Source organism: Ischnura elegans, chromosome 7 (genome assembly GCF_921293095.1).
Source record: "Ischnura elegans chromosome 7, ioIscEleg1.1, whole genome shotgun sequence".
Taxonomy (NCBI): Eukaryota; Metazoa; Arthropoda; class Insecta; order Odonata; family Coenagrionidae; genus Ischnura; species Ischnura elegans.
Genome location: NC_060252.1, coordinates 104,881,113 through 104,898,813, shown reverse-complemented (window position 1 = coordinate 104,898,813; position 17,701 = coordinate 104,881,113). Strand labels below are relative to the sequence as shown.

Genomic DNA, 17,701 nt, shown 5'->3' with positions numbered 1-17,701 from the left:
GTAGCGGAGCTCATAACCTCGCACCGAGGTGGCCTCACACGGCAGCAGCTGGAACCTAAATGATGTCACACGGGCTTTTCCCAGCATTCATAGTTAGCCGTCGCGTTTTCGCGCGCATGGAAATTTTCACTTTTCATTTTATCGCGAAAAATAGATATCGTCATTTAAAAATCTAAAAGCGTCAAAATTCGTACACCAGGAGTAATAAGTAATCTTTCGATTTAGGCAATAAAAAAATAACAGGAAACCACCCTATTAATAAGGCAACTTTACGGAAAGTCGGCAGTGCGCACAGCGGGGGTAGTGCACACGCACGTGGTGAGTTCACGCTGTTTACACTCTTCGCTGCGCATCCTCCGAGCGTGAGTGTGCGATCCGTGAGGGGGTGGGAGGTAACCATGACGACAGACCCGCGGCCGTGGACAACGAAACTTTACGGATGAGCGGAATATTGTTAATGAGAGGATCGGATGTTAAGCGAATTAGGCTGGGAGCCGCTGGAGACTCGGAGGCTGCGCGCTAGGCTTAGATTGCTTGAACAATTGAGAATGGATATCTTTAAGAGCGACACGGAGAACATAATATTATCGCCACACTATATTTCCAGGTCCGATAGAAGCGATAAATTAAGAGAGATGTTTTGCCGAACGGATAGATATGGGAATTCTTTTTTCCCCCGAACCATAAAGGACTTTAATAAATGCTAGTCCCAACTTCGTAGAACACTTACTTTTTTATGCGTAGGCGGCTGGTGTCCTAACACCCCCTGCCACACGCCTTTTTGGCGGCTGGCGGGGTATTATGTAGATGTAGATAATTTTTCATGCGAATTTTATCTGATGCCAGTTTCGTACGGAGGGATCTCAGGAAAAATCTAGAAAGTCAGAACAGATTGAATCCGATAGGAAAAGCGATGAAAAAAATTCGGGAACAGTTCCATGAGTATCAGCTCGAGTCCTCACTACCCATGGAACTGTTATATGGACTCCCCTAGCACGTATTATATGCAAATCAAGGCTCCATATTGTCCTCTACCCTGTTTAAAATCTACATCAAAGACTTACCATCCCATCCCAATACCGATACCTAACTCTATGCCGACGATCTTGCCATATTATCGAAATCCTCCGATCCAGACACGGCCGCGGATCATGTCCAGGAGCATCTAGATGACGTAGAAGAATGGATGACCACATGGAAATGAAACCTCAACTCGAAAAAAAGCCAAGTCATGCAATTCGATAGAAAAAAGAAGAAATCACAGTCTACTCCAATATAATTCGGAAGAACAAGAATCAACCGCAGTCATACAGCCAAGTTCCTGGGAGTCACACTTGACGAAAAATGAACTTAGCATCCTTATCATCATAAGGTTAAAAGCAATTTATTATTAGTACAGCTGATTTTTGTTTCGTATGAGGTTTCATCATATCAGTATTCGCATTGAGTCCATGACAGAGTGAGTGTGATTTTATGAATAACGAAAAATAATCCACGATTTTAAGTGTTCGTTTCTTCAAAAGTGTCGCTAAGCGGCAAAAGGCGGAGTATATACTGGAAAATCCTGTTGGAGCAGGTAGCAAACAAATCTCGCTAAAATAGAAACGGTAGAATCCACTGCATGCAAGCCAATGAATACAAGAATTTCTAAGTCTCCGCCGTGTATTTACCTTTTAAATCCGCAAAAGGGAAAGCAAATAACCTGTATTCGTAGAGAAAAATGGTCGAGGAAAGGTGTGCCTCATTACCACTCGTCCCGGCTCTATTCACTCGCATCTGGAATGTCTCCAAGAATGAGACACTCCTATAACACACTTCCTTGTCTAGCTATTTTATGTAACGTTGTCAATAGGGTAGTTTCCTTCACCAAAGAAAACGAAATGAATTTATTGCGATCCCTTACCCACCATTAGTGTATTCATAATATACAAATTATTTGGTTTTAGAGATCCCAGTTTAGACGAATGGCAACGGTCAATTTTAACCTCATTTGAAAAAGGCCAGATTGGCGCCCATGTGATGCCACTCCACTTGACGTCACAGGGACCTAGTTTCTATAAGAGTAGATAGGAGTTTTACATGTTCCGAGACTACCACTGCAAGCATGAGGAACAGAGCTCAGGGAAACATCTATTAATAATCACACATTTGAAAAACCTAAGTTCGGAAAGTTTCCTTCGTTTGATAGGGGAATAATAATACTTATTTATGCCAAGCGCAACCTGCTAGCAGCCTGCGTCGTATCAGCGCTCAAGCCTCGCCGCAAGGTCACCTCACACGCCGACAGCTGGAACCAGAAATACGTCTCACGGACTTTTCCCATCATCACTACTTAGCCGTCGCGTTTTCGCGCGCTTGAAATTTTTCACTTTTCGTTTAATCGCGAAAAATAGATATTGTCACTTAAAAATCTAAAAGCGTGAAATGCGTACTCCAGGAGTAAAATCTTTCGATCCAGGCAATAAAAAAATAATAGGAAACCACCTTATTACTTTTAAGGAAATAAAATTGTATTGTGAAAGATAGGACATTAAACCAAAAGAGAAGCATATATTGAAGATCGAATGAACCTAGTGGAGTCTGCGACTACTTTATGCAGTGGAAGAAGAAATGAACAAGGAAATACAGCTACATTGTCACGTGTTAAAAATATCTCCAGATAATTTACCCTCAATGACCCAGAGAGCTTGAGAAATGTGAAGTTTTCCGTAATTTTCTACCTGGCTCCCCATTCTTTAATTTGTAGAATCGCATTGAAAATTCCGCAAACTCCACCCAGTTCCTTCCTACGAATAGGAAAAATGCAGAATACAACTATTATTCAGCTATTTTTAACAGAAAGGTATAAAATGTTCGTCTTATCATAAAAACGCAATAGAGTTCAGCATTGGTATCTGACCATATGAGTTCGTAAGAACGAATTTCAAAGTTATTGCCGTATAAAGTCTTCCGCTAGCGTCAAACAGGGGTAATTTAAAATGGATCCACCGTTGGCTCAAACACGTAATATGATGGAGGTTAAACGGAAAATAAATAAATATTTTAATATTAATGATGTAATGATTAATGATATAAAGACTCACTTTAAAAAAAACGAAGGACGTCGCATATTGAAGTGAAAATTTTTAAACAGTATATAAGGTGTAGACGAAGTGCCGGACATGGTGGGTGAGAGGAAGAAACTTTTAGAGTAGATGCGGAGGAGGAGAAGGCGGCAGAGGGTGGGATTTGGGGTGGGGGCGGAGGGTTGCTAGTTGGAGGGGAAGAATGGAATCGCATTGACCTCAACCACGAGACCACTCAGGGGACCCTGTCTCCTCTCGTGGCGAATCGCTCGCTTTTCACTTTTTCATAGAGGAGACACTCATCAAGTAAAACCGTTGCCTCAAATGTGAAAATCTATATAAAGCGGACTCCCGATTATCTGGCTGCGGTTAATCCGGGTTGCGGATTATCCGTGCATTATTTTTACTCTCGCTCAATTTTTCCGCGATCTTTGAAGAAATAAATAAAATGGAACACACAATTATCGGAATTAATGCATTAACAAACCGAGTTTATTATTTCCGCTAGAATCCTCTTCGTAAAACGTAAGCGAATGCGCGGTAGCTGCATCCATAGGAGCACCGTGTTCCTGTTCTCCAAGGTTCACCAAATCACTCGTCTATGAGTCTTTTCTACGTCTTTTCCTTCTTCAAATCACAGGGCCATCTGAAATGTTTCGTAAAAACCACTTGCTTATTTTTCCTAATGTTAACTTGCCGTATAAAAATCAAAAAATATAAATAAAAAATATCAATGCAATGGCATGTGTAAAAAAAAAAGATTTTCAATTGTTATTTCAAGCGGCTCATGTAGATATTATAACTGCCAATAAGATTTGGATTTATTTCTTGTAATTTATTTTTAAGTTTTCCAGACTTTTATGAAATTATTTTGGTACGTACAACTCTGGTGATTTATGCTGCTATAGAGCCATCAGCCATCTTCCGAATCCCGGTACCTCCTGCTTTCAAGTACTTCTATCGAACCAAACTGCTCTAACATTTTGCTTTGGATGCACAAAGGCGTCCTTCTCACAGTATTTGACGAATAGTATTTCACCGCTTCGGGATTTCCCACACAAAAACATGCTGGTGATTTACCTCGACGCTCTCCTTTGGCCTTTCTGCACTTTTTTTTTAAAAAACCTACTTTAAACAAATATAGTTAATTGAAACGAGCGTGATGCGCCCGCTCCCAGCGGGCTTCCCCCGCTCTTTTCAGTGCAGGTCCACAGAGGGACAGGCGCGTTTCTAATTTTAAAATGTAGAAAAAAAGGCAGGGTCTTATGTACAAATTTAATTGGAATGTCCATGTACAAATTGAGGTCAGAGGACCTCTTTAAACACAAAATTGGAAGTAATTACACTATCCTCTGTAAAACGCACATGATGACTCATAATTACGTATCAACAGGAGACTTGAATGTGGAATCAGTCGCATTTTGATAAAATTAATTTAAAGAATGCGAGATATTGTTGCAAACGAACAAATGTATCAGTAGCGCCGTTAACGTCAGGAATATTTACCGGTTTTTTTTTATTATTTAAAAACCAATTTTTGGAAGCAAAAGCAATATTTAGGAAGTAAGACATGCCGTCGCATGTTCTCTGATAATTTCTGGGCATTTTGGTACCTCATTAGTAGAGTTTGGTTGCGTATATGTTGAGAAAAAGGTATCTATACAGTAGAAATAATATAGAAGATATAATATGTGAAAACTAGCACAATACCCTCGCGATAATGGGTGAAATAAACAGCTTAGCAAAACCACTTTTCTGTTTCCACGCACTTTTATTTAAACCGACCATGGTTTCGGCAACTCGTGCCATTATCAAGGCACGCTAGTATTATCCCTCGTGCCATTATCCTCGATAATGGCACGAGTTGTCGAAACCATAATCGGTTAAAATAAAAGTGTGTGGAAACAGACAAGTGGTTTTACTAAGTTGAGTAACAACATTTCCACCGTATCACGCCGGCCACTATATCTTTAATAGGTCAAATAAAGGTGAGATCTTATTAAAGCAAATAACAATAACGGGATAGATTGTACCTGTAACTTCAGCATTTCCCAGAAATTCTCAAGTAAAATGGTTTCAAGGTTGAGTGAATGCATGGAAATCAAATGACTAGCTAAAAATCGAGTTACATTTGGAAAGCGAGGTGAAATGTATCGCTTTTTCATCGTAAAAAAAGTGGAAAGTCATTTCAGCTGGGACTAAGCTTTCTCACTAATGCACTCAAAGGTTTGGATAACCCACCGTTTCCAATATTCAATTTTCCAACTCAACGAGGATCACATGAATAGAAGAATTTACACGAAGAGCAACGTTACATGGATGCATTTACTCTTTTGAGAAAGTTACCTAGGTAACAATGCAACAATACAGCCCACGGCAAATCTGAAATCATCTTATAATACGATTATTAAAAATATCATCATGTAACTTCCATCATGTGAGTATTACTGCGGAACTTCATGATAAATCTTATCCAAGTATAACACAGCAAACACGTTCCAATACGGCTGATAATTACTGTAAATCAAGATCTGTTCATTAAAAAGTATTAATGCACTGTATCAATAGGAAGTTAATTATTATTTGGTACATTCCTCCTGTTACGTTTACAGCATAAGAAATTTTAAATACCTATGGCCAAATGTAAGCGTGATTACATGCTACGTTTGACCCAAAAAACTCTTACATAACCACTTCTGACTATCGCTAATGTCTGAAAACACATTGAAGCTCAAAAGTGCTAATGGGTGTGGTCGGGGTCAATTTTGGGCTAGAGTATATTTTATTCTGGATTGGCTGCACGTAGTTTGCACTTGTCCGTCCAAGGGCTTCAGAACATTTCTCTTCCAGAGATTTGAGACATTATAAAACTAACTTGCTCATTGCCAGACCAACCTGAATCTTTGTAACCAAACGATATGAGAACAAGAGAAAGATGAGAGGCTATCAAACTGGTGAATTATGTGCGAGCATGGATTTCTGTCGAAATGTAGATTTTCTATGCATAATTTTTGAATGCATTCTACGAGTGAATGCCGTAATAATAGATGAAGGGTGCTTCTCAATTGGGTAGTTTCCTTCATCAAAGAAACAGAAAGGCATTAAATGCGATTCGTTACCCACCGTTAGTGTATTCATAATATGTATAAAAATTATTTGGCTTTAGAAATCCCAGTTTAGACGAATGACAATGGTCAATTTTAACTGTATTTGAAAAAAGCCAGATTGGCGCCCATGCGATGCCACTCCACGTGACGTCACAGGGACGTAGTTTCTATAGGAGTAGATAGGAGTTTTACATCGTTTGAGATTACCAATGCATGCATGAGGCAGGGAGCTGGGGGAAACATGTCTTAATAATCACATATTAAAACTGCCTAAGGTCGGAAAGTTTCTTCGTTTGATAGGGTATTAATAATCCTTATTTAAGCCAAGCGCTACCTGCTAGCAGCCTGCATCGTAACTCAAAGCCTCGCCCTTAGGTCACCTCACACGGCGACAGCGGGAACCAGAATGACGTCACACGGATTTTCCAAGCTTTCATACTTGGCCGTCGCGTTTTCGCGCGCTAGAAAAATGTTCATTTTACATTTAATCGCGAAAAATATATATCGTCATTTAAAAAAGCGTGATATACGTATCCCAGGAGTAATAAACTTTCGATTTAGGCAATAAAAAAATAATAGGAAACTACCCTATTCACGAGTGAAGCCCCTCCTTCGATTCAAAATAAGGCCAACTTCCTCCCTCCAATTCTGTATCTATCAATCTCATTCTCTTCCTTCCTCTTCCTCTTCAATAAGAAACGGTCTTCCCTCCAACACTGTTTTCAAAATCCCCAGCCCGTCGCTAATCATCTCTCCCCTCCCTATTTCATCTAGATTCTTCCTCTCCCCGCCCGCCACCTCCTCACCCTCCACTTCACCTTCTCCATTCTTCTCCACAACCACATCTCGAACGCTTTTAGTCTTATTAAAATTAAAAATAAGAACTTTGTGCTTTCACATGAATATTTATTAACACATTTACACGACCATGGTTTCAACGTTAGACGTCATCATCAGGTGAACTCTACCGAGGTCCATCACATCCTTTTATACTAGGCTAGGAGGGGGAGGGAGGAAGGTAACTATGTTGAACGGATTAGTCAACCTAGTAATCGGCTCCCTCTTCTCTGTTGACCAATCCGTTCAACCTAGTTACCTTCCCCCCTCCCCCTCCTAGCCTAGTATAAAAGGATGTGATGGACCTCTGTAGAGTTCACCTGATGATGACGCCTAACGTTGAAACCATGGTCGTGCAAATGTGTTAATAAATATTCATGTGAAAGCACAAAATTCTTCTTTTTAATTTTAATAATGAATCGCTTTCACCAAGTTACTCCTCAAACAATCAATGCTTCCTGTCTTTTTTGTTCCTACCAACCTGTCCATGATCCCGCACCGTGAAGCCCTCTATTCCATGTATGGATCTTGAATGGCGATTGTAGAATCTTAAATGGCCATTAGTAGCCCAACTAAAATTGAGTAACCGTTTAAAAACATGCCAATCTCGCTATTACGGCACAAATTTCTTCCATAAATTTATTTATTTATTTATTTATTTATTGAATTATTCAAAAACAGCCAAAATGGCCTTTACATTGAATACAAAACATATAATCTACAGCTTTAACACATATAAACCATTAAAGAAAAACTATAAAAAGGATATAAAAAAGAAAGAAAAGGGATTCAGAAGATGGCTTTTCGAAGCTGCCAAAGAAAGGCAGTATTTCTGAGGATCGGGACTTGCCATTTAAGGCATTGTAAATGAAGGAAATTTCACGAAGATTCCTGCGGGAGGATAGTGGGACCAATGATAGGGCAGACATTACTTCAGAGCGAGAAGAATTACGGAGGTGAGGAACACGGTGTTGGACTAGTGAAATAAAGAAATGAACTGGTCGTTCGAATATTTTAAGGTTGGAGGGGCAGGCAGTGGAGTAAATAACGGACCAGTACTCGAGGATTGGGAGAACACAACCGGTGAAAATAGCTCTCATGGCGATTGGATCGGTAACAGAAGTGAGTCGATAAAGAATTCCCACGACTGACATGGCCTTGGATTTCATTAGGTTGAGGTGCGGAAGAAAAGTTAGTTTGGGGTCGAAAGTAACACCCACGTCATTGATGGAGGAATCTATCGGAAAATTTCATTGAAAAAGGTATATTTATGATGAGTGAGGGTGCGTTTTAATGAAAAAGGTATGTATTTTGATTTGTATTCTATTGGACAAATTTTCAAATATCGTAAAAATACCATCTTCGCATTAGACGTCCGTGGATGTTACCGAATAGCAGGTATTAAACAATATTATTTGAATGACTGACGGGCAGGTTTAGTAATTATTAGAACATATGCATAACAACTGCACAATAAGAAACGAAATCCCCATTTAAGCAGCCAGAACAATATATGTTGTACAAAATTCCGGCCTCGGACTTGTATGCCGGCCTCGGTGGCGGCGGGCTAACGTCCTCGCCTGCCATAGAAGAGGTCGCGGGTTCGAGTCCCGCCTGGGTAGGTTTTCCCCGGTCCAGGTCGTGGTTGTTCGTGTACGTTTAATTGTAAACATTTGTTGAATACCCCGGCATAAAATGGCCATTTAGCGCTGTATCCGTTGGTTTGAGAATAAAATGAAACATAAATAAAAATACTGATTGTGAGAGTAATTCATATTTGTGAGTCAACTGCCTCAATAAAGCACGGAGAATCATAGACCACCATGTGTGTCTTTGCTAATGACTGACGGGCAGATGACAGAAAAACCCAACGAAGTCCAGTGCCTCCTAAAGGCCGTTTTACACGGGGCACGGAATTGCGCAGTTTAGAGCTGCATTAATTTCTAAAATGGCGTGGAATTGCGCGAATGCATGAACGAAATTATAACAGAGGCTATTTTGCCGTCTCGCATCCACGCATTCTCGCATGGGTTCTAGCAATTCACCGCTTTACACGACGAAATTTTGATTGCGCCTTCGCACGTACGTCAGATTGCGCAATTCCGTGTACCGTTTAAAACGGCCTTAATATCATTAAATTATACTTTTTAATCTGTCAGCAGCACTGCCACTAACTGCCACAGACCAACGAAGAGAAAGCATGGCGTTCCAAAAAATACGAGAGAAATACGATGTGACTTCAAAGAATGAGATTATCCAACAGGCGGTGTAAACAGTTAAACGCAAAGAAACGATTTCGGGCAACGTGTCGGAATGCGGCGGGGAAAAAGCACAGTGGGTCTCATGTTTCCCTGCTCAGAATTTTCTCCCGAAATGCTTTCACCGGAGCGAGAGAGATTCTTATCCAGTTCCTTCCCTCTTATGCCTCAACCGATCAAATCATGCAAATTGCCTCAAATCTTATCCGAATCATGAGTTACCGCTATAAATAGGGCATCCACATAAACAGACCAAATTTGGAATACGATGCCAGTGTTTGGGACCCTCATGAAAAAGGCTTAATAACAGAGTTAGAACGCGTGCAAAGAAGAGCTGCCAGGCATGTGAAAGGTCGTTACGATAGTCTTGTTAGTGTAACTGACCTCTTAGATAAGCTCGGATGGGAATCTCTGTCAGACTGTAGATTGAAAAATAGACTAAACCTTTTAGATAAATTCAAGAGCAGGGTCTTTTCTAAGGAAGTTAACCATATCTTACGGACGCCAACATACTACGGCAGATCAGATCATATAAATAAAATAAGAGAGATAGATTGTAGAACAGACAGATGCAGAATATTTTTTCCTCGATCAATAAGAGATTATAACGGCAGCGATAGAACTCATAAATAGATTGCATGACTTTTGGTGTAGCCTAATAACCTAAGTAAAACTTAATGAATGTTTCTCACTTTTATTATTATTTATTAGCAGCATATGGTAGCATAATTTGTTAGTATGCGTGACGTTTTTTGGACCGTGTGGTGTGCATGTGGGGGTCCAATTGCTTGCTGCATGCTGGTGATTGATCACCCCCTGCCAAACACCCTAGAGGCGGCTCACAGGGTATTATGTAGATGTAGATCTCTCCCGCATATTATAGTTTCACGCCGGATGGGCAATCAAGGCATTATAAAGTGAAACATATTTTCAAAATTATATTTAACCAATTCTGGCATAATACCAATGATCAAGTCACTGCGGGTAAATCCCCTGATAAGAACGAAAGGAAGAGATTTACATCTACATCTACATAATACCCTGCGAGCCACCTCTAGGGTGTTTGGCAGGGGATGATCAGCACCAGCATGCAGTATGCAATAAGACTCCCTCATGCACACCACACGGTACAAAAAAACTCCACGCATACTAACAAATTATACTACCATATGCTGTTAGAAATAAAATTGAAATTAAGAAACATGCATTAAGTTTTATATAGGTTCGTAGGCAACAATACGAGCCATCTAATCTATCTATGAGTTCTATCGCTGCCGTTATAATCTCTTACTGATCGTGGAAAAATATTCTGCATCTGTCTGTTCCACAGTCTATCTCTCTTATTTTATTTATATGATCTGATCTTCCGTATTATGTTGGCGTCCGTAAGATATGGTTAACTTCGTTATAAAAGACAATGCTCTTGAATTTATCTAAAAGGTTTAGTCTATTTTCAATCTACGGTCTGACGGAGATTCCCATCCGAGTTTATGTAAGAGGTCAGTTACACTAACAAGATTATCGTAACGACCTTGCACCAACCTGGCCGCTCTTCTTTGCACGCGTTCTAACTCTGTTATTAAGCCTTTTTCATGAGAGTCCCAAACACTGGCTGCGTATTCTAAATGGGGTCCAACGAGGGAAAAGTAGCTAATTTCTCTCACTTTGTCGTTTTTTATATAGTGAGAAGGATTCAGCGAGACAAGCCGTCTTGAGCCGGAAGAGAAGAGCACTTTCAGACGTAGAGATTGATCTTTTCGCCAGGGAGAGAGAGATTCAGTAAAGCACATGAGTAGCTTTCCATGGGGGCGAAGCATTGGATGATACGGTTGAGAAAGATTTTCGAATGAGACTTCGAAGTTCCGATGAATGAGATGCTTCCTGAATGTCTGAGGGAGTGAGCAGCAAGTAGAGAAGCATTTGCCGGGTCTAAGCTAGTAACTACTTAAGTGACTACTTAAGTTGGCTCTCTATTTAAGGTGGTAGTGTAGGTGTCACCAGCATCCTTTAAGCACACCTCCTCTTAAGTCACTTAGAAACCATACTTAAATTGCGTAGGCAACTGTTTCCGCACGGTTGACGCTCTTCAAGTGTTGTAAATGGCACATAATAATACCCATCCCACCCCTGAATCATTCCGTTGATTATGATCTAAGCTGTGCTGTATTCCAAGATGTGGTTATTGAGCGTTCCATTTCATTAGTTAAATTTCTAGTGTTTGGCTTATTTAATCGACAAATTTATTTTGTGGAGTTTCTTATCTTATTGCTTCTTATTTTATTTCCGTGAAAAGTAATTACTATGCCTGTTGCTCATGGTGAAACCCGTTTTATAAAACTTAGAAACGTTTTAAGGAATTTTAAGACTGAGACGACGGCAGAGGATCCGGTGAAGCAGTTAATTTTCCATGGTGTAATAATCCAAAATAACGTAAACGAATGAACTTAGTAAAATCCCACACACGACTACTGAAACCATTGCATAGGGCTTCAATTTTAGTCTTGGGGATGCCGAGGGGCATAAGATATGGCGATTTATTTGGACGTGGTAAGAATTGAAGGTTAAAATTTAACATCAATGGTTTTAATAAAGGAGTGGAATTTGACAAATTGTAAGTGTTTTCGTTTACGTATTGAATATGTCATTCCACGAAGTCAAGCTTAGTAATTCTAAATTCCTCTGGCTCCATCACCTCTCGCCAAATAGCGTTTGCTCATGGACTGAAATCGGTCTTCCCTTTTAACCTTCTAAATCCAAAATGGTAAATTCACGGAGTTTGGAAGTTTATTTCAAATATCCGTGGCTTTGGATCACAGAATCACTAATTGCTCTCCTAGATCTTCATCTGTCAACATAACTGTTTCACGATATAGACTATCGCTGCGCTGAAGTCGACTTAAAGCTCAAGTTTAGCTACCGCACCACACTTAAAGATTAGATTTAAGTGAAGTCACTTAAATTAAGTCGGTAGTGTAGACAAGGCAGTTGGGAAGAGGCTCGGATTTCAAACTACAAGGGGTATAAAGCCCCGTTCACACTACACTCTTTTTACGCCGGTTAGCCCCGACCATGGTTACAAAACGAGGTGTGAACGCAAGTTACCGTTAACCGTGGTTGGGATTCCGACCACCGTTTTCCGACCACGGTTGGCGGTAGTTCATGCGTGTGTGAACGCAAGTTGGTTAATGCCTCATTCACATTACGATTGTCCGAGCGATCGTCCCAACGATAGTTAGCCGAACTAGTGTGAATTCATGTCCTGGCAATAGTTGACGTAGTTCCTGACGTAGTTACTGAGTCACCTAGCAAAAGTATACGTAAACAAAAAAATGAACTCATTAGTTTTAAAATGTCGTCTAGAGCCCTGAATACGGCGGCAATCTTAACGTTGTCTTTTGGAAACCCATTGACCTGGTGGAAAGCCTTCCTAAATATGATCCACCTGGAAAGTATTCAATAACCAATTGGTTTGAGGCAGATCCATGTTCACGTTCGCAGCGAGTGGCTTTATTGCCTCGTTCACATTACGATTGTCCGAGCCATCGTCCTAACGATAGGCGAACTAGCCGTGTGAAGGCATGTCCTGACAATAGTTGACGTAGTTCCGAACGTTGCCACTTTACGATGGTTAGGCGCTGGGAAACCGGAAACGGAAGCGACAAGAGAAAAACGAATAGCTCGTGAAGCTCTATTTTTTTCATGGATTTGTCCTAGGAAGGAAGAATAGGGGCGGAAGAAAAATTATTCGGTAAATACACGTTGAACACAGAAATATCTTGTCCATGCATACCTCAACAGCTATGCTAACCGTCAATTTCCCGTTCACTTTAAATGTCAGCACTAGAGGGCAGCACAGGTTTTAACCATCGTTGTGTGAATGCACGATAGTTCCGACAATCGCTGGAACTATCGTAATGTGAATGAGGCATAAGGGGTTTTGATCCAGAGCAATGAACAATAAAACGCTTTATTACAGCGATCACGCGCGTGGTGCTTGGCGTTCGCCTGGGGTGCTTGAGCTCGGAGCACGAGGAGGCGCGGCAGATGATCAACGCCGTGCTCACCTTCTTCCAGAACGTGGGTCATCTGGAGCTGAGGGTGCCCGTCTGGAGGCTGTTCAACACGCCCACGCTCAAGAAGTACATCCGGGCGCTCGACGTCATCAAAGAGTAAGTGATGCACGAGGTGGTTGGGTTGGATGCACAAACTGCCTCAGCAAATCACTCGTCTATCCTATACCTTTCTTTCTTTCTTGTAGATATAGTTATCATCACTAAAAGGTATCATAAATGTCTCAATGTAAGAAGGTATTACAAATTTTTATTTCCTAATATTATGTGTTTTAAAAAAATGACGAAAAAGAAAAGAAAAAATGTAAAAAAATGAAAAGAAAACACAAAAAAATTAAAAAATACTTCAAACAAATGAAAAATAGAAATAATAACAATAAAAAATTATATCAAAAAAAATATAAATAATATCAATCAAAAAATATGTATATACATAATCATAAAAAAATAATATATCCTTAATATTATAACAAATTTGTAAATTTAACACATATTTCAATGTAATCCAAGCCTATTAATAATATTTACCCAAATATATTTGTAATGTATTAAATCCAAAAAAAATGTTATCATTAAATTACTCAAGAGTAAATATGCATAATATGATAAATGCATTTATTAGTTATAAGTTTTTCTTTTTCTCCATGGATATTCACTCCCAACGCCTTTTCTTTGATTCCATTAGGAATTTGTTTATCTTATGGGCAATAATGGATTTTTACCCTTTATAACCCAGAACTGCTTAAGGGAGAAATCAAATTTCAAGATTTTTTATTCTGAAAAGATGAAAATTTTGCACGCCGTCACTTAGTCAGCAATGTATTCCCTCTCTGCGGAAAATAATCCATGCATTCATTCCGAGCAAACAAACCGTGAAGAAATTAATGAATACAGCAAACTTGAGCCAGCCAAATGCATCGAAGCAAGGAAGGTACAGCGGAGAGAAAGTCAGCTTCGAAGACTCCACGCCAGCGTAACACCCGAATGTGGATTCAACATTAATTATTATCATTTCGGAGAGCAACAGGGCATGGAATACTTTGACGCGGCGTACTTTACAATGTGCTATGTATAGCCATGAAGGATTTTGTTGCGTATATCGTTAGTCTTATTATTTTTACTTAATAGAATGTACATATTTTAGCTTTTTTTCTCTGTTCTCCATTTAATTAAAGGATTAGCACTAGATAGGTTGATAGCTATTGGACACACCGCACACGTAATTTGCATGACTTGAATTCAGTAGAAGTACTGTCCCTTCCACTTCCGTGCTGCAGAATGTCATACCAATCGTTATATAATAAGAGTAAATTCATCAGTCCAATCGAAAACCCTCGCGATTTCTTTGTAATTATCTGTGCGTGTTCGATATAAATGGAAACCAAGTTACAAGGAACTGGCGAAATAAGTCTTCATTGGTTGATATTCTCGAGTGGTGATGAACCTCCACATTTAATTTGAAATCGATGAAAATAATATCGATTGAGAATATAACTGAGACCATTTGTATCTTAAATGTGCCCCTGTGAGTGAAATTATCCGTCACATAATAGGGTAGTTTCCTTTATCAAAGAAAACGAAATGCATTGATTGCGATTCCTTACCCACCATTAGTGTCTTCATAATATACAAATAATTTGGTTTCAGAAATCCCAGTTTATACGAATTTAAATGGTCAATTTTAACCTCATTTGAAAAAGGCCAGATTGGCGCCCATGCGATTCCACTCCACGTGTCGTCACAGGGACCTAGTTTCTATACGAGTAGATAGCAGTTTTACATTGTCTGAGATTACTAATGCATGCATGAGGCATGGAGCTTAAGGAAAGATCTCTTAATAATCACACATTAAAATTACCTAAGCTCGGAAAGTTTCCTTCGTTTAATAGGGGAATAATAATCTTTATTTAAGCCAAGCGCTATCTGCTAGCAGGGTACTCTACTACCTGCTAGCATCCCGCGTCGTATCAGCGCTCAGAGCCTCGCCCCAAGGTCACCTCACTTACGGCAGCGGGAACCAGAAAGACGTCACACGGCGTTTTCGCAGCATTCATACTTAGCCGTCGCGTTTTCTCGCGCTTGAAAATTTTCACTTTTCGTTTAATCGCGAAAAATAGATATCGTCATTTAAAAATCTAAAAGCGTGAAATGCGTACTTCAGCAGTAATAATCTTTCAATTCACGCAATAAAAAAATAATAGGAAACCACCCTATTGAAATTGGAATTCGGATTCCGAAACGTTGGCAGCATTGATGCCAAATTTAATTCGGAGGAACACCCGAGAAAATTTCCATAAAGGAATCATATTTCGTGTGGCCGTCACTCATCCAAAAGCAACCTCTTCTTGGTACTCGCAAGCACATTTTCCCCATTTGTTAATTTGGGAGAGGGTGCTGCGAAATGGAAGCGAATGAAAGCATAATCCATTCCTTATATTCTGAGAAGAAGGTCAGAGGAGGAGGGGGGAAATTGGAGGTCATTGGAAAATCTAAGAGCGTGAAATGCGTACTCCAGGAGTAATAATCTTTCGATTTAGGCAATAAAAAAATAATTGGAAACCACCCTATTCCGGATTCAACAATTTTTATAAAGCATTGGAAGAGTTACCACGAGAAAGGCATTATAATGCTTTTCCCAAACACTTTTGTTTCATGTTTCAAATCAACTCTGGTTCCATATCAGTCGAAAGAGTAACCAGTAACACGAAATATACGTAGAAATTGAAGAAATTGTCAATTCGAGAGGCGTCCATGCTAGCTAAAAAGGAATAAATTGCCATTTCCACGTATATTTAACAAGAAAAGTTATTAAGCACTCCTAATGAATATCTCTTACCAGATTGGATTATAGATAACTGGTGAATGACCAATGCCCGAAAGGCAGGTAGAGAAGAATTCCATTCAGATTCACAGGAGTTCCTGCATAACCAAAATGCGTGTATCCGAGTACAACCAAAAATCACCGTAGCACAACTTTCCTCTTTCGCTGACTGTTCGAAATTAAATCCAAACTTCTGTCTGGAAGCTGAATTTTCGAAAATATCTCAGAGGGAACGCATACAACGAAAACGGGGTCATAAACAGGACCTTTTCGCGACAACCTTAGCGGGGTGGACGGGCAACTACCCACCAGAAGTTGGCTGGCCGGAAGGTTGTAAACACGATTCCATCTTTGAGGTTAAAAGTAGCCTAAAAACAAGTGTTACCTACACAGAGGGTTAAAATGTGCGTACGAAATTTTCAGATTTCGATTTCAGCTAGTTCGGAAATTGATAGAAAAATGGTGACTAGTCCGTAACTATGGGTTGGGAAGGAAATTCATTGCCCTATATTGACATCAATCCCATGTGAAATAAAATTGTTACAGGTAATTAAGTAAATACGTCCACATCAAAACTATAAGATTGTACACAGCAAATTGTCATTTATGCCGCGTCACGGCATTCCATACCATCAGGGAGCTGCCGCGGACTGCGCGCGCGGCAAAAACATCGATTTTATTTTGCTTGATGCGAACGGTCGTAGTTGATTTCTTTGAATGGACACCTTAAAACGTTTGATGTAATTTTAACGTATATATCTCGAGGTAACTCGGTGATCCTTTTCTTATAATCGTACATGAACACAAAATTTCGACAGAAAACAGGGTCCACCTTTTTGTATTGTATCGACAATAAATATCGCAAGAAAGTGAGGAAGTTAGGCTGTATGAAATATGGCACTAAAATATTATAGCTTTTATATAATTGATCTGCTTTTAAAGATTCACAGTCCAACATCTGTCGAGCACGATATTCCCCGTGGCTAACAGCGAGCTGCGAGCTGTGCCGCACGTTCGAAAAAACGATCTCATTTTCGGCGTCGAAGGTGGTCGCAATTCTCCTTTGGTATCATACTCAATAGGTTTTGCTGTATATGTACTGTGAATATCTCGAGGTAAATCGGTGATCCTTTTTTATTATCCTTCGTGAACACAGAATTTCGACGAAAAACAGGGTCCGCCATTTGTATCGTATCGGCAACAAATAATACAATTGAGTCGTAAAGGTTGTCAAGAATTAACAATAATAAACCGCATAATAATATTTTAAATTTTTGTTTCTGTTTAATTACTACAGAAGGTGTGGCATTTGTTTTTATTACGCTGAATTTCGAAAAAAATTCAATGCGGACAACTTTTGAGAAATTTGTTCAACTTTGAGGCCAAGTAATTTGTTTAAAAAAGTAACCTATAAAAAACGGTTCGCGTCATGAAATGCAATAATGTGTTGACAACAACTGTGCAAAGTTTCCAAGTCCGCACTCAAAAAAATCGTTTTTGAGGTTTTGTCCATCTTTTTCCGATTTCAGTCCACTGTGGGCCG

The 17,701-nt window shown here is 39.7% G+C and overlaps 1 protein-coding gene across 1 annotated transcript in view; it reads left to right on the top strand.

Annotated features, from left to right (window-relative positions):
• The window catches only part of LOC124162745 (probable cytochrome P450 49a1), a 142,305-nt gene that overhangs the window by 112,087 nt on the left and 12,517 nt on the right, over positions 1–17,701 (top strand). The window contains exon 6 of the mRNA XM_046539379.1: positions 13,244–13,436. Within this exon, the coding sequence (XP_046395335.1) occupies positions 13,244–13,436 (193 nt within the window). The remainder of the gene's footprint in view (positions 1–13,243; positions 13,437–17,701) is intronic.